Raw genomic sequence first — 23,508 nt, forward strand, 5'->3', positions numbered from 1 at the left:
ACAAACTAATTTATGGAGGTGAGTGGTGAGCTTCACGCCCCGGCCGCTTTGTCCTTCAGCTGGACTGGAGGTTGGGTGGGACCCAGATGCGGTGTGGACACTGTGAAGAAGAGAAACATCTGTCGCCGCTGCCGGGAGTCGAAACATAACTGCTCGGTTGGTCAGCCAGCCGTCTGCATGTGAGACAGGACACAAGCTCTGATGGACCGACTGGTGCAGAGTAAGTGTTGTTCGGGGTGTGAACCTCGTCTGGGTGCCCAGCATGCGATGAGCCCTCTTGGGGGGCTCTGCCCCGCTCGGGCAGAACGTACTGTTTCACGGGGGGGGGGGAATGCATTAGCCCTGTCAACTGGGAGATTCAAAATGAACTAGAGACTTCACCGGACACCACTTTAGTAATATCACGCGAGTGGACAAGTTGGACAACGCGAGCGCGGAGTCACACTTCTGTTTATGGACCTCGAAATCCGCAAGACTTTGGAACGAGTGCAGGGAACATTAAACGGGTGCCCCAGTTTTCTCCACACATTTTGTCCGCAACATTTTTGTTTTTGTCCAAGTTACACTTCGAGATGCGTGCGGAAACGCCTGTGGGTCCCTGGTCCTCATTGTTGTCCGCTGTTAACCGCAAGCGTTCAAGACGAATCGTATCAGAACTCCATAACATAAAATTTCATGAAGATCTATTCAGCGAAAAAGTTTTTGCCTTGTGGGATATATCGCCGTGTAGTTAGGAGGAACATTTCGCCTGAAACCTGTGCTCACGCTGGTTTCATGCTTGGATTATTCTTAGTACCTGAAGATGGAGGCAACATGAAGAATGCCGTATTCTGGGATGTCGCGCCGTGTAGATATTGCGTTAACCGACGTTTCGGAGGAACGTATCACCTCATGAATTTCTTATACCCTGAAGATGGAGGCGATATTTTCCTCTGAAACGTCGGTTAACACAGTATGTACACGGCGCCACACCCCAGAAGACGGTATCCTTCATAGTCACCGCCGTGAAGACCTCAAATCTTACATAGAGGCAACATGTTCCTCCAAGGCTGCACTGCGCCACAATCCGGAAGCTCGTATTGTGAACAATGGCGGCTTTCAAAACCAGCTCGAAACTTACTTTCTTTACAGCCACGGAACGTAGGAAATGGATTTAGCTGAACTGAGAAAAGTTCCCGTCACGCAAGTTCGCGTAATCCGTGACGATCTCCGCTATAGGAACCAGCGGTCTTCATTAGAAGCGATTCCCGCGACGTCTATGGGAAGCGAAATTAGTTGTGAGGCTTCTCACGTTTCCAATAGATGTCACTGAAAAGCATCACAGAGGCGGAACTTATCCCTCTGAGATTTGGTCCATGAAACGAGGGCCATTGTATATTTAATGATGTTGTCCCAGCTAACTATATTGTCTGCTGATGATCGCATGACCAAAAGCAACGAAGGGCTCAACGGAACCAGAGGAGCGGAAAACATCTCGTCAGCTCACTTCATGAGGCCAAGAAGTGTGAGCAAACACGACAACAAAGGAAAGCAAAGTGGTGCCTACCCACGAACCACAACATGATCACGTATAGGGGAAATGGAGACAAATACGTCATGCATTCTTAACATCGGCATTAGATATGTAATATTTCCTGACTTAAAAGTTTTCTTTGTGTTCAATTAAGAAAAATATTGTGGTATTATAGCTGAAGAGACAGCCGTTGCTAGGTTACGGCACATTAAACAACAGCGTCACGACGATTGCACAGCAATCTGTTTTTCTATGGTATCCGTCTAGGTAGTGGCTTCACCTAACGAGAGAAGTGTTGGAAGCGGTGTTTTCTGTGTGGTCCGTGCGGAGGCTATATAATAAGGCTCAGCTGACATTACGACATGGTTTTGAGACGGAAGTTAGAAGAGTATGAGGTTGGTGTGAGATGGACGCCAGCCTGCGAGGACGTGAGCCCGGGAGCAGAGGAACGTGCACTGTTGGAAGCCGTTACCAAGCCGCGCAGTGAAGACCGTGGCCCAGAACACTGCTCTGCGTGTGAAGTGTAGTCACGAGTTGTGTGCTTAAGAGCCCAATAAAATCCGATTACCAATCAAATCACGTCTATAGTCACTCCATCATGTAGGCGTGGGTTCGAATCCTACCTCTGACACCAGTTGTCACGTGATGGAGTGACTATAGACGTGATTTGGATTGGTAATCTGATTTTATTGGGATCTTAAACACACAACTCGTGACTTCACTTTCTGTTGCATGTGCAATCGTTGTTAAGCTGACGAGTTGGTTACTGTGTCGTAACCTAGTAACGGCTATCTCTTCAGTTATGTCACTCGAAGAGACATAGGGAAAAGTGCAGTACAGCTCCACCCATTCTTAACTTAGACATTATATTAAGGTGAGTAACAGCCCCAGGCCGATCCGTGAAATTATTCAGCGGCTTAAAACTAAACTTGGGATCAAATTTTATTAATATCCCCCTTGGTAAGGAAAAAAATATATATCTTAGTAGAGTCCATGATGCAGAGTGGATATATCTGACTCAGGACAGATACCAATGACTGACTCTTGTGAACACGAAAATGAACATTCGTTCAATAAAATGTGAGCAACTTCTTGAGTAGCTGAGCGACTGTTAGCTTCTTACCATGGAGTTAGCCATTCTGAACTCACAGCGGCGTCTCCGAGGAAGAGTTTCCGTTGCGGGGGAAACAACGGGACAGAGTCAGGAAATCAAGAAGAGAGAGGAAGCGAGTTCCGCTCGCAGCCACAGCGCGGCGCTGTAATTAGAATGACGTAGGCACTGAACTGTCTGTGAGAAACAAAAGCAAGCGCAGACTGCAATAACTTAACCGCTGCAAATTCACTGCACAGCATGAAACGAAATGGAAACAGTTGAAAACAACGGGAAAAAAAGAGGGGAAAATACGAATAATTCTCAACTGACACAGACAAAGGAATATAACGCTTGAAGACCACTGCGTATTCGAATATGACGTCGTGTGAACTGGTAGATTCTTGCTAACGTTTGGGTAGAGCCTGCCTTCACTGGCAGGTTAGCTTAAGGGTCTGCCAATATCTGCACTGTACAGTACCAAATGGCATGATGATAATTATCATCATTCATTATAATGAATGCCTTATTATGTGCGTCGGAGTGTTTATATCAGGGGTCCGGAGTTCGACTTCCCGCTCCTACATTCTAAGAGCCCGCTTGGATTACCTTTTAATTACACATATCCAGACAATGCTCACACTGCACAGTGGTCTTTTAAATTTGTATTTCGCTCTCTTGACTTCTTACTATCCTGTCATATCCCCGTTCATGTTGTCACGTGATAAGTGTGACTAGAGATGGGGTTTGGATTGGTAATCCGGTTTACTGGACATTACACAACTTGTAACCACAAATAACTGAGAGTCTCACAGAGTTACACACTCCAAAGATTAATATAACTACAGTCCTCACTAGCCGTTGCTTGGTAGAGGCTTCCAACAGCGGCCGTTCCGCATCCTCTGAGTTCCCGAACTGTCCTTGGCCTCAGCTACCAGCTTATTACGTCTCATAACTGCGACTTTCAACTAACACAACCAACAACTCAAAATCAAAGTCAGAGTCACTTTACGAGTGGCGGTTTACCGCCAATTAGTCTTGGCGTCAAGCCCCTTGAGGCGTCTTGCCTTCTATAACTGCAACGACAGTTCCGCCTAAATTATAAATACTTGTTGGAGGTCAGAGGACTCAAGAACGAAGAGCAATGGTTTATAGAAAGAATACATATGATTGGAGCCAAGTAACAGCTGTGTACACAGGTGACAGTACAAGAGCTGTTGCTAGGGAACAGCTTTGTGGTCACGTTGCTTCGTCGGAAACGAGAGGACACGCAATAATTGATAGATTTTCTGTGCGGTCCGTGCCGGGGCTATATAAAGAGGACTAATTACAAACCCTCGTCCTGCCGCAACATCTCAACGCGTGGCAACTCAAGTTTCTTGCTCACTGCTCCGACCTCCAGCCCCTGTANTTCTTTACTTAATTCATTAAGCACTACGACCACCATTCTTAACATGGGCACTAGATGGAGGCGAGCGGTCAGTTTCAAGTCCGCGTAAACAGCCCCGGTACCCACTGCGTAGGAGGGTGGGTGGGCCCCATGGCCTGTCTGGACGCTACGATATTACAAACCCTCGTCCTGCCGCCACATCTCAACGCGTGGCAACTCAAGTTTCTTGCTCACTGCTCCGACCTCCAGCCCCTGTAATGAGAACACACTGCGGAGCACGAACACAGAGTTTCGAGGCAGCGCGTTTATGAATCACACTTTCGAGAGGGTTTATAAACGCAGGATGAGAATGGGAACTGTATCACGCCACGTCACGCGCGGGCCATTAGCTGTAACCGTACGCCCTCAGTTTGCCACTACAGGCTCCGTCGGCGTCATCTGCAACAGGAGCCCTTCACTGCTCGAGTCTCGTGACCTTCCTCCCCGGCTTTGGATATTTCCCTCCCTTTTCTTCCCCGCCCAACTTTCCCTTTACTTGTTGGTTCTGATGTTGTCACGTCGGCGATTTTGAATATTCCTACCTTCCGAATCGCAACACCCTGTAGATGGTGCAAATTTTCGGTGAACTAGCAGAGTCATGCTTCTGCTGGTTCCCCTCGTGGCTCACTCACCCATCCTGAGGGAAGAAGCGAAGTGTTCGTCTCAAATTTCTGCCTATCTCTGAAACTACACAGCGCTACGGCCCAGCAGACTGCACTCTTCTTTCTCTCGTCGCGGATTCTCATCAGAATATTATTTTTATTCACTTACAAGATCAATTTTTGATCCATTCTACAAAATACAGTCAGAAGAAACTTCAGTTACTTCAGACACTGCATTTTTTCGCGATTTATTTAACGACTGCCAGTCAAATTCCGACATGACTGATCAATGAGTGGAAAAGGTTTGGAAGGAAGCGGTCGTGGTCTATTCGAGGTACTCTCTGTCCACTTCCCTGATGTGGCTGAGACGTCTGAACCCCGTACCCTCCCAATACGAAAACAGGGACGCATTCAACAGGACCGCCATTTTCCATCTCGCGCCTGTCTGCAGTTCTGTGGTAGAAACGGAGTTCAAATAAAAACACATCAAGGGATCGCTGCGTTCCTGCAGTTACACAGAGATTAATGGAGCGGGTGAATTAACAATTACTGGACAAATGATGCTCCAAAGAGCACAAATATCCTCGCCCCCGCCCCGCAGCAGGGGCAACAGTCCTGCCTTCTGTAGATGTTCCTCCCCCTCCCATTGCGAATGCATGTTCTGCCCGAACAATGCCGGATACAGTTCCTAGCGTATTAGAATAATCATTCATAGGAGATAGGCGGAGCAGGTAGCAGGCAAGGGAAGCAAGATAAATGCGCATATGGTTTCAGTAGGAAGACCTGAATTAAGAACCCCCTGGAAAATTAGACGTAAATCAGAGGATAATATTAAAATTGATTGGAATGTCAAGTAAAAAAAAGTAAACCTATCCCTGTAACAGGCCGTGAAGGCCCATAGGATTGTGAGACGTTAAGGGTCCCACATTACCTTAACAATCGGCTCAAAGATGGCGGTAAGGTTATCAGCCTTACGCGCCGGCCGCGCTTCACTCCCCAGGAAAATCATTTAATTACTTCCTGGTACTCATTTCTGTTAGAGGCTGAGTAAACCCCAGGGCCTAGTGCGGCCGGAAGGATTAGGTCAATTGAAAAAAAAAATCCAATGACCTCATCGGTATTTGAACCCGCGACCTTCCGGCTTGTAGCATAGTACCTTAACCACTGCACTACTGCGTACCCCGATTGGAATGGTATTGACTGGATTAATCTGCTGAGGGTAGCTGGATGTTGTGAACTCTATAATGTCAAGAAATCGTTTTTGAGCAACTGACAGTTGCATAGGTATTCAAGGAACCCCCTCGCCTCTTGGAACAGCGAGGTTCATTGCCCGGCTAGCGACATTTCCTCCGGTTTGTGATTGCACGTCTTATGCGGCGGAATAATGTGTACGAACATGGAGCGTCGTGACGGCCTGCGTCTCCAGGCGGAGGAAAACCAATTTCAACATTTTCTGTAACACAATTATCTCCACATGTACAAAGAAATGTCCTCGCCAAGTTTCGTTTCCGTCGGTAAACTATTGAGCGATTTGTAATCATTATTTCGGGACCCCCTCCGAACGAATCACCCTGTATAATCCAAGTTTCAGAGAAAGAATGTTCACTTCAGCTCCAGTTGGATCCTCCCTGGCGCTTCGTCTCGGCTGCTCTCAATCCACTTTAAGTCCAAGAGTTCGGTACTTCGACACGAGTTAGTTCCGCCGGGGGATTCCGAGGGAAAGTTTTGTTTACGTCACCTCCCCCTCCCCTCGTCTTGGTATGGCGTCCCCTTGACGGTCGCCGAAATTCTGTGGAGACATCTACTGCAAGTGACTTCATGTGTGAAAATAAATTCCCTCCGCAAGAAATAAGATTTGCCGCTTCTTTGTCCCGAGCGCACAGGGAGAGGAAGAGCAGAACTTCTGACTGCAGGAGTTCGGGGTTGAGAGTTTTAGGGGTTCCGAAATATTGAAACTTGAAATATTTGGGAACGGCACCAACAAAACAGAACCACATTCACGAAGACATTAAAAGGAGATGTAACTTCCGGGAGCGCTGCGACTGACTTCCGGATGTCTCGTATTCCCTTCTGCTCCTTGAAAGACTTAACAGTTTAAAATATACGGACCATAATCTTACCCGTCGTTTTGTATGTGTGTGAAACTTGGATTAGAGTAGACTGAGAACCCGGCGCTGGTGGCGACATCTGCATCTAAGAGGGGGGAGAGAACTACACGAGGCACTTCGTAACTGGCGTTCTTCACAGCGCATTATTAGGCTGAACGAAAAAAGGACGATAGCGGCAGGACATGTAGCACGCATGAGAGAGATTGAGAAATACATAGAGGCATTTGTTTGGAAAACTTCAAGGGAAGAAAGAAGCCACTCACAAGATCTAGACACAGAGGGCAGAATATCACTGTAATGGAGCTTCGAGTAACAGAAGGTTTCCTGTAACTTACATTGGACAAGGTTTCCTCAGAATCTTGTAACAGACAGAACCAGAGATGTTAGTAGGCCGTGTATATACTCCATCTGCTGCAGGAACGAGGTGACGTCATCGTCAGATAATGACGCAGACCGTTATGTCATAACTATAAAGTTACTAGATCACGTTTCCAGCTCAGTTCTGACACTGCTGCGCCGGTGGAAAACTCAACCCCCAATTGAAGAAACTGTTTTCAGGGTTTAACACCGCGTAGATTAGAGATATCCCGGAGTGCTGGAGGAACATATCGCCTCCATCTTCAGGGTGGAAAATTAGGCCTTCCTACGAACCTTGCCGTCCTCTCCGCAGTGGGCTCCATGAGTGTCTCAGATCCAACGACAGACTTAAACAGGAAAAGCGTAAAGTTTCCTATGCCACGTATGACGTAACCGGGTTCGGGGAGCAGATGGAGTTTAACAGAGAGTAGATGGCTGAAAATAAAATTGTTAGCGCCATGTTGGCCATCACTGAAGAGCCCACGAATTAATGCAAGGATTTTCCTAGTTGATGTTTCACTCGCTGGAGGCGTGAGTGACGAGTTTACCTGTCAATATCGAACTTATCTGTAGGATAGCAATTAACTGATTGACGTCACGACCTGACGAATCAATCAGACAAGAGCGGGCCATGAACAGGTGCCAATCGCCCCCCCCACCCCCTACACACGCCTAAACTTTCATTTAATTTTCTCTTCGCGGTTCATTAAACAAAATACTTCACGTCAACCCATAATTCTAACGACCCGCTGTCGGTCAGTGTTTCCAAATCATGTCCTACACGTATCACGGCCAGCGGTTTCAAATTAAGTGAGAAATTCGTTCGACCGATGTCGAGAGGGGGTTATATGCTTAGTCACTGCATAACTTAAGCGATGGTCGACAGAGGCAGCAGGACCCCCTCCTCTTGTCGAAGAGTGGGCCACACTTAAAAAAAAACTCCGTAGTCTGTAGCCCGCAATCGAACTATGCCGACCGAGCAACCGCCGCTTGTCGGCGAAGTTAGTGCCAACTTTAGCGGATAGAGGCTGTCGCGTGGTCAGCGCAACGAATCCCCAAGGCCGTTAACGTCGGTTTTCTAGACCGGAGCCGCTATTCCCTTGAAACAGCTCCTCAATCATCATCACGAGGCTGAGTGGACCCCGTTCCAGACCCACTACTTCCCAGAAAATCTGGCAGCGCCCGGAATCGTACCCGGGATCTCTGGATCTGTAGCCAGGAACTATTGACCACGAGACCACTTTCGAGACACGTGGAAATTTTCGAACGAACAAAAATATGGTTGAGTCACAACGAAGCCCGAAATAAAGAATGACTCTGCTGGCGAGGGTCAGCAGCAAACTACTTCTCTGCTCTATATTTTAAGTCTCAAGCCAGAAGTTGGGATAGCTCAGTTGGTACAGTGACTAGACTGCTTGCTGGAGTATCTAGGAATCGGAGTTCAATTCTTGTCAGGGGCAAGACATTTTCCCTTCTCCACATCTTCCAGAGTAGCCACAAGGCCAACCTGCTTGGGGTTACTTCCCCGGCCGCGGCGTGAAACTGACCACCCTGCTCCATCTTGAGCCGAGGCTAACAGAGCCACGTCATCAAGAGGAATCCACTGCATTGTCTGCCTGTCTACTGTCCTGTCCACATTCTGTTACCGCGGGCACTGTACAGGGCGACATCTGGCGCGCAACTATCTCGCAGCTCCACCGACTCTCGCCTTAAGCGGGACAGAAACGTTCCGAGCAAAACACACCTCACGCGCGGCACACAGTTCCGAGCTAACTGAACTGAACTCCTCAGACGGGGCAGAAATGCGGACGTTTCCTAACTTATTTACATCTGTAAGATTTGTGGCTTTCACGGCGGTGACTATGAAGAAAGCAGTCTTCTGGGATTTGGCACCGTGTATATGTGGTGTTAACCGACGTTTCGGAGGAACGTATCGCCTCCATCTTCAGGGTAGAAGAAAAAATATANCTGAAGATGGAGGCGATACGTTCCTCCGAAACGTCGGTTAACACCACATATACACGGTGCCAAATCCCAGAAGACTTCTTTCTTATTTACATCTCCTCCTAGTAACAATTCAATTCAAGTCTTGTTTGTTTGCGTGTAAACTTAACAGCCAAGAGGCCAATTAAAACTTCGCACGAATACGTAGAAAGAAACAATAAAAACTTTTGAAATACCAAATAATAACAATGTTAGGAAGGCAGGATTCAGAAGACAAGACCACGGCTTCTTACTGCTCCCACTGCTACTGTCTGATAATGGCTCAGTTTACGTCAAACAAGTCGAAATTACAGATAAAATGACAAAAAGCACTACGCCATTAACATGTATGGTGGAACGGAGGTATGGCTTCAGGCATCCTTAATATTGGCACCACATAAAGTTGAGTGACTGGTTTCACGCCCAGGCCGTTTTAACCTCAGAGAAAGAGTGCAGCTGGGTGAGCCGGTCTGGACGCTGTGGAAGTGAGAGCAGCCGTTCCTCCATGGCGCGTATACGCCTCCATGGCGTGATGCAAACAGCTGCACGCAGAGGCTATGTCGCTCCATGAATGTTTCACCGGCCACTTATTGAGAACCACGGTCCTGCCGCCGTGCCGACACAAAATCTGTATTATTCAGTGACCGCCGCGCTAACTTGCTCCGGTACACGGCCCTCACAACTTATCGCGATCTTTCGGGCTTCAGTCGGGCCGTGCGACAGCAGCGACACCGGCGGAAGTAAGGAGTAATAATGGCGCCAATAGGGGTAACCAAGGCAACGGATTTTATACTATTGCAAGACTTTGGGGGGACGGGTGTATCTGAAGGGTGAAACTTGCAGCGCCGTAATGTTACATCACATGTTGAGTTCGAGGTCAGGACGTGGCATAACGCACGCGGTAGACACAAAGTGTGTGCCTAAGGGCGAACACTGCAGACTAAAACAGGCACGAAGCTGCAGCACTGACATCTCTGTATGGTAGTGAACTGAAGATACACGTAACAGGAGCTGAGGGCTGAGCTAGGTTACACCGAACTGCGAGTGAGGGTGAATGCACTCAGAACAAAGATGTGAGAACACAGACACATTCAGATGAATCACCTACAAAGAACGGGGGACAAACGATAGCGTACTTGGTTGAGGCACTATGCTACAAGCCGGAAGGTTGCGCGTTCGAGTCCCGATGAGGTGGATCTTCCTTAATTGACCTAATCTTTCTAGCCGCATTATGGCCCTGGGGTCGACTCAGTCTCAGACAGAAATGAGTATCAGGAATCTTCCTGTGGGGTAAAGGGCGGTCGGCGCGTAAGGCTGACAGCCTTACCGCTATCTGTGAGTCGATTTTCTAGAAAATGTGGGAACCTCGACGTCTCACACCCCCATGGGCCACCACGGCCTGTTACAGGGACAGCGTCACCTTTTATCTGCAAAGAATGCCTGATAGAAGTACATGGATGCGAGTTCTGCAACACAGAGCAAAAGGACGCCGACACCGAGGAAGAGACTAGAGAAGAAGAAATGTACATGTGAGGTCGGAACAGGCTTGATTCTCTGTCTACACCACGAAACAGACGCCCTTCACATACATCATGTAGCATACTATAAACGGAAACGGCTGATAGGCGCCTCAGACAAAGGCGAGATGTTCTGTTGTGCTGCGCCAATGCGCAGTAATTCGGTGACGATATGATAAATCGAGGGCGAGACAAGAGCACACAGAGTCGCGAACGTCATGAACAGCGGAAACAGGAGGGGATACAAAGGAACATGTTTATTCACTCCCATACCCAAAACTACACAAGAAATCTAAGAAACAGTTTATCTTCCCCTGCAAGCTACACAGAAAGTTAAATTTCAAATCATAAATCAATATTCTATACAAGCATGAGTACATGTTCATTGTACGCGATATGCTTTCTTGCCAAAGCTTCAAGGACAGAACAACAATCGAACTGATAAATTAAAATTTACAAATGCAAATGGAACACAGACGTTACACGCTTATGACTGACTTTCACTGCGTTACCTTGGGGAAAATCGATTTTGTTCGGTACACCATTGTTGCCAGCTGAATACCGAACAACAACGAAGTCCGTCCGACCGATACAGCACTACAATCTCGCGTTTGGACCGCCGTTTTCATGATAGATACTGCTCACGTAATTATATTTAGGGACGCTGTCTCTATGATTTTGTGAAATTTGATCAAGTTAAGAGCCGTTTTCAAGAAAATCGCCATTATGTTTCTTACAGCCTGTTTGAAGGGCCCAATTTTGGGGGCTAGAATGTTCATATTAATCGGACATCGACCTGTGAAAAATGAACTGCTGAATGCCGACCACCAATACATTTCGCCCAACAAGTGAGGCGCTAGCGAGGCCCAGGTCCGTCCGGACACATACACACACAAAGCCAGCATAAGCGATAATCAGTCTCCGTATTCATGGTGCCTCATGATCTTCAATCCATCAAAACCGAGACGTCTATTTCTTCTACGAAAGGAAGGCATAAAACGGACAAATAAATACAAAAATAGAACACCAAATTTTGAAGACTCTTAAAAATTGGAGGCCCAAACTGCCAAGAGGTATCGTGCTTTAAAAACAGAGATCGCTCTAATAGTGGCCATGACGTTCGCGCCTCGCTTCCCAAGTTTACGCTCGGTGACTTGTGAGCGGAGGTTTTCTGAAGCCACCCGGGCGCTGCGTTCCATTCACACTGCAGAACCTTCGCAACACGTGGAGTACTGTAAGAAGAGTAATTAGTTTCCGTCACGAGCAGACTTGGAGAAAGTTCCTGTACATCACGGGTACGTAAACAAAGGTCCGTGGACTGTGTTCGGCCCGTGAGAAAATTCAATCCGGTTGTGACGGGGTTGCAAATTGTTAAAAAAACACTGCGTTATCAGTTCTTAATTTTCTGCTGGAGTGTCGAGAAGGGCGTGCAGCAGCTCAGGCCGGCTTCCCTCCAAGGATATCCCAGTTAATTCCCAGAGCAGCCACACAGCGGCACCGTGCCAGGTTTTCTTCCAGTACTAAGGCATTCCCCTACCAATTATCATCCCATAAATGTCCCGTATTTATCTATCATCAGGGGCTGGTCTCTCTGAGCTCGCAGGGCCGCGCCACTCCCACAGCTAACAAAGAGAACTGTTAGGGCGGCCGCACACCAACTGCGTCAAGACAAGCATCAACACATCAGACAAAAGACGCAATTTTCCTTCATTCGTGATTCGTCAACATGAAGCTGACGTCAGCATCATGACTGAGACCGGTGTGCGGCAGTTTTCATTATATCATTCGTTTCAACTATGCTCCTTTCTTTGCGTCATGTCGCAGATATCGTGTCTTGACTGTTATATGTCTTGATGCATGTCGGTGTGCGGCCTACCTTAGTGTCTCGCACTGAGCTCATAGTAAAATCCTAGATTTCTGCCAAAATGCAAGATCTGACATTTAGTGCACGTGCTTATGGCTGCCCTCTGTGCTGTATGGAGGTTAAGAATGCGTGGAGGTATACCTCCGACTTCCTCATGCACCTTCAACACGTGGTGCTTAATTACATAGTGGGGACATCAAATGGGAGGGGAATAAAGTGGACGGAACACACAGAACTCATATTTATAACAAAAAGTCTACATAAAGTTGCAACCGGAAGACGTCAACAGCAGGTTTCCGTATGCAGACAGGTTCGGGGAACCAGCAAACTGACCCACGAGTAGGACCACGCGAGTTCAGCACGAACTGGACAGTTGCGGGACTTTGTAAACACAGCAGAGAATATTCCAGTTGAACGACAGCAACTATAAGCTTCCCTGTGACGTGACGATGCGTCCGTCAAGTTCAAACCAAGTGGCAAAACAAAGCACGGGATCAATAATCGCGGCCAAATGCGTCACAGGGCGTCACGACTAGGAACGTGACGGCACTAACGCAGTCACGTTCCGCTCTCACTCATCCTGTATCTTCACGCCCGTCTTATCACCTCATGACCGATCTCTGTGCCTCAGACGGTAATTTGGGAAGCTACCATACTGACTCAGGCTTTACGTGGCTTTCTTCAGCTCCTTCACCCAAATACCAAGACTGTACCTTAAATCAGGCCACGCCTCTTCCTTATTCATCTTCTTTGTGGGTTGTTTAACGACGTTCCCAGTAACTAGACTATATAGCCTTGAATGGTGGGATGTTGGGTGATGAACGATAGAGGATTTGGAAGGAAGCGGTGGTGTCGTAGTTGAGGCATTATCAGGGCAGTTACTTATAGAGACTGAGGAAACCCATGGAAAAACTTGGGATAATCTGTATCCTGGTCGAGACTCGAAACCAGCACCTCCAAAATAAAAGTGTAGAGCGTTACCAAAATGTCCGATCACGTGCTTTGGGAGCCAGAGACTGGCAACGTCGTTAAGTAAAGCCTGTACCGGTCTCAGGATTCTCGCTGCTTCGTCTCGTCGGTTTGTTTCCTGCTCGCTCACAGTTCTGGTCCCTCCGGCCGTCAGTCAAGGCGCGCTGTTGCGGAACCGAACTTGTTACGAATTCCAGTATCATCTGCACTTTCCCACACACGCGGCACACATGGTAATGTGTCGCGAGGCAGGGAGAAAACACGTCTTCCGGCCCCATGAATATGAACAAGTTTTTTGGTACGTCGCCTGTCTCTATTTCTGCATGCATGTGCGCCTCCCTAGCGTCTCAACGGATCTAGCGGTTTGTTCATCATAAGTCGGTGAATCTGGACATTCCATGCCCCAAAACATGGGCTTTGCGACGAAAAACTGTCATTTTCTGAAAATAAATTTAATTAATTTGTGAAAACCATCTCAATAAGTAAAGCTGCTAGGGTGGTGTCATGAGGAAAATAACGGTAGGCGCACTATGGGCCTAAGAGCGAAATTCCGATGTTCTCGAAACTGGGCTTTACCAGTCGGAAGAATTTCATTACTGTTCGGTATTCGGCTGCAAACAATGCTGTACCCAACAACAATCGACTTCATTGTCACCGTGACACTAGCTTGGTCACTGATACGTGAGAAATTGAATGCAACAAATCATTACAATTTCCGTCTAATTGCAGCGGGTGTTACAACAGGATCCTATAGAAGGGTAAAGTGGGTTATCTTGGCCGATCACAGTGGCCGCGCGGTCTAAGCCATGAACCGTCTTCGCCCGCTAAAACACTAGGATCATGGGTTCGAATCCCACTTGTGGCACTGATGTCTGCGTGTGTTTATTCTGTTTGTATTGTCCTCTGTGTAGGTAACGGCCTTGTTACAAGCTGATCCCCGTCGAAGGTGTCCTACCGACTGTAGAAGATCAAGAAATTGAAAAAGCGGCCAAGGCCCTACAAAGGGCTGTAGAGATATAGATAGATAGATACGTAGACAGATATGTATATAGGTAGATAGAGAGGCAGATAGATAGGTAGGTAGGTAGGTAGGTATATAGACAGGTAGGTAGGTAGGTAGGTAGATAGGTAGATATACATAGATAGGCCGAACTTGAAATATGATAATACAAAAATGGACAAGCGGCCCTCAAGTACAGTTCAAATTTATCTCGCGCAGTCTGGCCAACTCCAGCTGCACAGTTCCACCAACTTTGTGAAATGTCATGAACCCTGGAAATAGAGACACTCAGTGTGTTTTGTGTGAGGGGGAAAAAGCTGAAACCGTAAATGCTTTTTAGATAAACTGCAGGCATCAAAGGGAAAATGGGTCAAAGACCTCAAAGCCCTTGACATTTTCAGGCTGGGACATGAGCCAGGATTTACACATGAATAAACTGTACCCGCTTACGTATTCAGAATTAATCTGAATTTTCGTGACAGGACAAATAAACAAACGACTATCAAATTACCGTGGATGTTTCTGACGTCACGCACGTTGAAGTGTTATTAACAATTTATGCAGGGCGGCCCGTAAGAAAGCCCGCATATCGTAAGTTCCGTTTGCGGTTTGCTCTCTCTTTCTTCTTGCCCCCCGTTTTGGGCGCAGGGTTGACTGACTGACGTACAGACGGTAGGACTCCTTGGACGGGTGATCAGCTCGTCGCAAGGCCGCTACCTAAACACAAGACAACACAAACACAGAACGAACGCATACACACACCAAACATCCATGCCTTGTGTGGAATTCGAACCCACGATCCCGGCTTGCTAGCGAGGGAAGACAGTTCATGCCTCAGACCGCTGGGCTACCGTGACCGGAGAGTTGACATGAAGTTCACCTAAGTTAGAATTTACACATGTAGGGAGCTACACTAAAACCCGGGCATCATGAAATGCCCTGTTTTGATGCATTAAGCATTCACAGCATCCGACAACTGGACCCGCCCTGCTCCTTCTACCGCTACATCATCTTTTTAGTCTGTTTTGTGCATATTTCTACCTATTTATGTAAATTTATGTAAAAACTTTTTTATTCTTTTTTCCCCATTCAGAACTTAAATTTTTGAGCCTGCTATCCTTCTTTAAAAGTAAAAGAGAATTAGACATAACCTTCCTGTCCTTGTGCCTGCGCATTCCGCCCATAACGCCTGAAATCCGGGATACTGGAGCCAGAAGAGAAAGCCTTTGCTAAGCAACGACTGAGGAAACACTTCCCCGCGGCAACGAATATACACTCAGAAGAAGTGATGGACGCGGTGTTTTCTATACGGTCCGAATCGTATCAAATACTCAATAAGTCGTGAGAGGAAGGCGAGCGATTAGTTTTTGGATTTCTGTTCTTCGATAGATCTATTATTTAATGAGGCTGTCAGCATCTCAGATAATGTGGCGAATAAATGAAAGGTCACTTTCCAGGTTGCGGTAAGACAGACCACACTTGTGGAACCTGCGTCTCAGTTACGTCATCGCAGCGTGTTACTGGATATGAACTATATTTTTAAACTCCCTGTCTTGCCAGTAACGGAGCCCAACGTTCCGTTCCATTCGGTTTCAATCCGCTCTCATTTTGTTTCCCATTCCAGTGGACATTCTGCTATGGATCCTATTTCTCTGTTTAGGTAGCGCGCCGGCACTGGGATAAAGTGAACGCGTACTTCAGTTGCAGCCATTGGAGGGGGGGTAATTTTGGCAATCGTGTGGCCGATCTCCCTCCAAGGGCTACTGAGGCAATGGCGATTATCCCCAATAGATTTTCAGGGGCGGTCAGGGGCCACCCGTCACAGCGAATACTCAGTTAAGATTGCGATTTTATGGCGTGTGATGCCGTCACTTTTGGTAAGCAGGTACTAACATTTCTGAGAACTGCATCCATCTTCAACACTGAAGATACCGACAGCAGGTTCAGTCGAGATGTCTGTGCGTACCTACCAAATTCTAGTGAGTCGCATACCTAAGATTGTCGTCTTGACACTAAGCAGCACATTGGTAACTATATGTACCATCAACTTTTTTTAACATACAAAACCTGTACATTCTGCCCACGCAGTGTATTTATGTGTTCCGTATGGTTCTCACAGTAAACAGCGTTTATTTCCCTAAACAGCATTAACCGGCTGGCCGTTGTTATGGAGACGGGGTGTGTTCCCTGTGAGGTACGGGCTTCAGGATACTAAAACTCTTCATTCTGCCCACACAGTGTATTTGTGTGTTCCGTATGGCTCTCACAGTAAACAGCGATTATTTCCCTAAACAGCATTAACCGGTTGGGCGTTGCTATGGAGACGGACTGAGGCTTTCAAATATTAATTACCGTGCACATGGACGGAAAAACATGATCATAGATTTCGTGGGATCAGAAACCAAGAATGACTGTACTGACGAGGGCCATCACCAATATAGCCGATCAACCGTGCAGAAAACTCTGCATTAAAGTTTAAGGAAACATTCTTGCCATTCGTGGTGGCTACTTAATTACTGTCTTGGAACCCCATACCCCCACATACACACGCCGCCTGCAGAACACAATACCTGTGTGGCAGGCTGCATAAGGGCTCAACTGTCTTTACGAGCCACATGCCCTCAACTGTAATGCACTATTTGTAAGTACACGAACACACAACTAAATTACTTTAAAGCAAACAGAACTGAAAATACACCGATCCATAATCTAGCGTAAACACATCGCGTTGCCATGGTTACCATAAATCATACTTAGGTTATCCATCGCATTATGACCAAATGCTGTTAATATGGAAGAAATAATTGGAGAAAAAGCTGGCACTGACTCGAACCCATGCGAATAACAGCAAGAAGAACATTTCCCTTTTTACATTTTTTCCACGACGTACCCTTTAGGAGAGGCACGAGGTAGCGTAGTTGGTTGAGGCAGTATGTAACAAGCCGGTAGTCGTGGGTTCGATTCCCGATGAGGTAACTGAATTTTTTTCAATTGCCCTAATCCTTCCAGCCACATTGTGGCCCCGAGATCGACTCAGCCTCTAACAGAAATGAGTACCAGGAATCTTCCTGGGGGGAAATGGCGGCCGGTGCTTAGGGCTGACAACCTCACCGCCATCTGTGAGCCGATTGTCAAGAAAATGTTGGAGCCTCGACGTCTCAAAGCTCGCTTGTCGACCATGTAATGTTTTTATAAGACTTCGATTTTGAGAGGGATGTAGAATTCCGACACACCCTGTTGGGTCGGTCATAGTTTGGGATATGATCGTGTGACTACTGCATTACGTTCTGAAGATACTGACTGGAAAGAAAGCAACAGGAGCAAAGTGGAGGCTGGAACAGGCGGACTGGCACACAGTTACAGAGACATATTTGGCGGTGTGTACTGGAAATGAAGCGATGCCAATTCAACTGCAAATTGTGTCGTAAAAGCAGGAGCCCATCTGGAACAGTTGCACTGCTCCCGAGTGCAGGAAACTGCAACAGGCCATGACACGGATGGCTGTCTTGCCACGTGCGCAATGAATGCATAGAGCAATTCCACTGACAAACACACTCACAGACGAGATATGAACCCCGTTCCCCAACGTTTAGCAGATGGAAGGCGTATATAATATTTACCACTGTACATCATAGAGTTATAAACTATAAGAGGATTAAATTTGGCGGCGGTCAAGCTTACGACCGTTCAAATTACTAACCCGCCGTTGTAGCATAAGATACGTAATACTGACATGATCTGCTTTGCAAAGCCTGTACTGACAGAAAATTTGAAAAATGTTCAATAACTTGCTATAACTGCGATACGTGCACTTGACAAAAGGCAAATCATAAGAGACAAATCCACCCTGTCGTCAGATAGGGTGCAACACAGGGAGTATGACCGCAAGGGTCGTCGTCATCGTCATCGTCATCATCATCAACATCACAGGTTCATTACCGTATCACAAGAGCCCTCCACTGGTCCCTATCCTGAGTCAGATCAATCCAGTATGTACCATCCCATTCTATTTCTCTAAGATCCAATTTAGTATTGTTCACCCACAGGTATCTTGGTCTTCCTAGTGGTCTATTTCCTTCTGGCTCTCCCACAATATCCTATGTGCATTCCTTTTCGCCCCATTTGTGCTACATGCCCTACCCATCACATCCTCCTAGACTTATGACCACAATGGTTCAGTTGCGAAAAAGGAACTCTGGTAGTGGGACTTAAGGGGCTTGGCGCCAAGACGAACTGATTGGCGGTAACCGCCAGCCGTAAAGTAACTCTCTCTTGGTCTTTAAAATGTTAAACTTTGTTGATAACTTCTTCGAGGTTGCGTTATACATTGTGTAGGCAACGTTACGGAAGGAAATTCCCCTTGTGTTCCAAGAGATGCCCGGTAGAGCAATGTGGCTCCCATCATGCATCCAGAAATATGCTAATGATGACGTAACAATATCCGTCACCATGTGATGACGGAACCCTGAAGACAGTTTACACGGTTTACACTGTTCACCAGCTGAAAGGCCAGGAGACAGCGCTCCACTGACAACTGAAGCGAACTGATGAAGCCTGAAGTTCATTCACATGGAAGTTCCGGCCAAAGAGCAATTAATTGGGTTATAATTCCGAATTTAACGCTGATTACAGAATATTATTTATTTTCCTCGTTGCCATGGCAACATCATGCCAGCTGAAAAGCAAGCGCAAATCTTTACTTTTAAGTTCCCTAGCCACACAACATCTCCCGGAGAGTACAGCTCTATAGGGTAAATCGGAACAACAAGGAACGCTCTGACTGTAGCGTAAATATGTCTCGTTCAGCTGCGGTTCAGGGTAGATGTTGTCCTGTCTTAGGCAGCTGTGACTGCAGACGCCCGAAATTTGAATATGTCAAATATATAGGCCAAGGGGTGGAAAAATATTTCTGCTGGTGGCACTGAGACCAGAATTTCCGTTCTTAAAATATGCCTGCTTTCTTGGTTCTGACACCGCGTCATTTTATTTGGAGGATTATATCACGACTTTGCCAGTAGCTATAATACGTAACATCGAGTGGTGAGATGATAAATGAACCATGAATTGGAAAGGATCTGGAAGGGAGCGGTAGTGGTCTAACGGATAACTATCCCGACATTTGTCTGGAAGAACTGAGCAAAACCACGATAAACCTGTCAGGACAGCCGATGTCACGAAGCGAGTACCTCTGAAATACGAATTGAGTCATCTCTAAGCCAGTAAGCTCGATGACGCCGTGCAGCCTGGCACATCCTGGCGCTTCCTGCATATTCACGCTAATTTCTCATATCTTGCAGAATGGGTCAGCACGTTGCTCTTTCTACAGCGACAATAAATTTTCTCTCACGACTTTCCCCTTTCATTGACGTTTCCACTATTCTCTCTCTTTCTCAGGCTTGAGAACGCGTCAAACCAACTCTAACGATGTACCCCGTCTGCACGAGGACACCTAAGCCTTTTCAGCTTGAGAACCATATGGAACACATAAATACACTGAGTGGGCAGAATGCAGAGTTTTAGTATATTGAAGTCCGTACCTCACAGGAAACACACTCCGTCTCCATAACAACGCCCAACCGGTTAATGCTGTTTAGGGAAATAATCGCTGTTTACTGTGAGAGCCATACGGAACACACAAATACACTGAGTTGGCAGAATGCAGAGATTTAGTATCTTGAAGTCCGTACCTCACAGGGCACACACTCCGTCTCCATAACAACGTCCAACCGGTTAATGCTGTTTACTGTGAGAACCATACGGAACACATAAATACACTGTGTGGGCAGAATGCAGAGTTTTAGTATCCTGAAGTCCGTACCTCACAGGAAACACACTCCGTCTCCATAACAACGCCCAACCGGTTAATGCTGTTTAGGGAAATAATCGCTGTTTACTGTGAGAATCATACAGAACACATAAATACACTGCGTGGGCAGAATGCAGAGTTCTTTAATGTTACAGCATGTAGTATACATAGTATCCACTATAGTTTATGGGCTAAACAAGAAAATCGACCAAAATATCCAGATAGCGTATTTGTATATACATTCGTGAGATGGGGCAATCTCCGTGTTCATGAGCTTGCAAGATGCAAAACTTTATGAGGTCTGAGTTGTTCTCGGCAGTGATTATTAAAAAGTTCTAGTATATGTGACGCCCTGTAGATTGGTATTAAGGAACAATAATTTGTTGTTAGAAATCTGTTGCCTCAGTTTTCTGCCCTGAACCCCGAGGCAATATGTTCCTCCGAAAAGTTTGGACCAGACTACACGGAGAGACACGGCCCAGAATACCATACTCACCGCCGTAACTAAAGTTAGGGGCGTCAGATACATACAAATCGTATGAAGTAGCAAGGATGGAGCGTGTAACGTGCCCGGGGCATGAACCAGAGGTCAAGTACTCACAGTATGTATCCTTGGTGAGGCGGTCGATAGTCTCTTGTTTCAACTTCGAGTTTTTCTTGCCCATGTTTGACACTAATCACTGTGCATGATCGCAAAGTTAAATGTCAACTTCAAATGTTTTTATTAACTCAAACTGAATGGAGTGTTGAGGGTGAGTAGTGGTTATGGTTGCGGGGGATACCCGACACAACTGCCCAAAGTGTTACGTGCGTCTCAAACTTGCAATTACATATAAAGTTCTTATGAATTATTCACAACTCCATTCCTCGCTGTCCACACAACACTATACGCTGTACTGCACTTTTAAATTGACCATAGTGATGCTAACAATATTTTCAATTAGAGTTTTCACCCCTAGACACGTGAGCGATGCGTGCGTCCACCGCACGAAGCGTTGTGACGCCTGGCGTCTACTGCACGGTGACAGATTCCCACCGATGCCATTCTCTGATCCTTGCACTCGCAAACGCGTCCGGTTGTCTTCCTTGCTTACCGGACAGCTAGTGTAACGTCGAAGCAGACTGGGACTCGAAGCATGCGCTCTGAATCAACCCTGCCACTGACTCTACAAGGGGTGGGAAAGGGTGAAGGTGGGGATGGGGTATCCGCAGTGCGTAGGAGTGATACCCTACAGGGGGACGAAAGAATTGGAGGATCACAAAAAGAGTTGAGGTAAATTGTTCGGGAGGTTCGTGCCGAGGAATTTCGCTGGTACGAGTCTTGAAGCTGATTAGATTTCTCTACGGATGCAATCCTCTGAAGTATGAAGTTTATATATACAAATCCAGTCCGTACCTCACAGGAAACACACTCCGTCTCCATAACATCGCCCAACCGGTTAATGCCGTTTAGGAAAATAATCGCTATTTACTGTGAGAACCACACGGAACACATAAATACACTGTGTGGGCAGAATGCAGAGTTTTAGTATCTTGAAGTCCGTACCTCACAGGGAACACACTCCGTCTCCATAGCAACGCCCAACCGGTTAATGCTGTTTAGGGAAATAATCGCTGTTTACTGTGAGAACCATACGGAACACACAAATACACTGTGCGGGCAGAATGCAGAGTTTTAGTATCCTGAAGTCCGTACCTCACAGGGAACACACTCCGTCTCCATAACAACGCCCAACCGGTTAATGCTGTTTAGGGAAATAATCGCTATTTACTGTGAGAACCATACGGAACACACAAATACACTGTGTGGGCAGAATGCAGAGTTTTAGTATCCTGAAGTCCGTACCTCACACGAAACACACTCCGTCTCCATAACATCGCCCAACCGGTTAATGCCGTTTAGGAAAATAATCGCTGTTTATTGTGAGAATCATAGGGAACACATACACTACATCGGCAAAATGTAAGAGAATTCTGTATGTTCAAGGAGGTGGTACATATTGTAGGGTGTAAAGCCGTTGCTATGCAATGACCGCGAGATAGGCGAACAAACAACGGTGTCATTCAACCCGCTGCTAGGTAGCGGATCGTTAAACACGTTCCCACGCCAATGAATACGCAAGAAATGTAGAGTTACTGTTGGAAATGGAGTTTTCTACTCTGTCCATGCAAAAGGGTTATAAGGAAGATAAATGGGGGGACCCAGTTAGTTGAGAGTTGAGTTCTGCAAGGAAGGCTGAGAAGAGTTGAGTTGTGAGATATTCGCCGGACAGAACGGTGTGAGCAAAGGGAAGCGGGATGGTGTGGAACGGATTTTACACGCAAGTTAGGGCTTCTGTGAATACTGTAATGAACAGTGTGGCTCCATAACAGACAAAAGCTGAAGATGTACAGACATGACAAAGTGGAGAGTGGCATTTTATTTTTGTTGTGAGCGCGTCAAGGAATGCGACGTCAGCCTCTAAAGACGTTTATCCGCTACTAAAACAAAGGCATGAAATATTCCGTGTCTAAGAATGTGGTTCAGATTTATGGTATCTATAAATCTCGTTGATAACGTGACTGCTTATCGCATAATGCCGTCATATTTATGGGACTGTAAACAGAGCGATGATCTGCTAGCAGGGGGGGGGGGCTTCAGTGTTCCCCCTGACACAGATCGGCGCGGTGTTCCTAACGGCCGCTGCACGATGGTTCACAGATACTTGCTGGCTCATCCCTCGGTAAAGGCACGAGGCAGTGCTATCATGTGATTCAGTAAGCCTTTAAACACAGTGGTAACTACTATATACCAAATGCTTTAACATTCACAAAGCGCGCACACGCACTGTATTTACGTGTTCCGCACGGTCCTCACGGTAAGCAGCGATTATTTCCCTAAACAGTATTAACCGGTTGGGCGTTGTTATGGAGACGGAGTGTGTTTCCTGTGAGGTACGGACTTCAAGATACCAAAACTCTGCATTCTGTCCACACAGTGTATTTACGTGTTCCGCACGGTCCTCACAGTAAACAGCGATTATTTCCCTAAACAGCATTAACCGGTTGGGCGTTGTTATGGAGACGAAGTGTGTTCCCTGTAAGGTACGGACTTCAAGATACTAAAACTCTGCATTCTGCCCACACAGTGTATTTATGTGTTCCGTATGGTTCTCACAGTAAACAGCGATTATTTCCCTAACAGCATTAATCGGTTGGGCGTTGTTATGGAGACGGAGTGTGTTCCCTGTGAGGTACGAACTGGATTTATATATATATTATTCAGATGAA

At 46.6% G+C, this 23,508-nt stretch overlaps 1 protein-coding gene across 1 annotated transcript in view; it reads right to left on the minus strand.

Annotated features, from left to right (window-relative positions):
- The window catches only part of LOC111866571 (frequenin-1), a 54,559-nt gene extending 33,187 nt beyond the window's left edge, over positions 1-21,372 (minus strand). The window contains exon 1 of the mRNA XM_023855639.2: positions 20,840-21,372. Coding sequence (XP_023711407.1) covers positions 20,840-20,903 — 64 coding nt within the window. The 5' untranslated portion in view covers positions 20,904-21,372. The remainder of the gene's footprint in view (positions 1-20,839) is intronic.
- Between the last annotated feature and the right edge of the window lie 2,136 nt (positions 21,373-23,508).

This window comes from Cryptotermes secundus, unplaced genomic scaffold (genome assembly GCF_002891405.2).
Source record: "Cryptotermes secundus unplaced genomic scaffold, Csec_1.0 scaffold575, whole genome shotgun sequence".
Lineage (NCBI taxonomy): Eukaryota > Metazoa > Arthropoda > Insecta > Blattodea > Kalotermitidae > Cryptotermes > Cryptotermes secundus.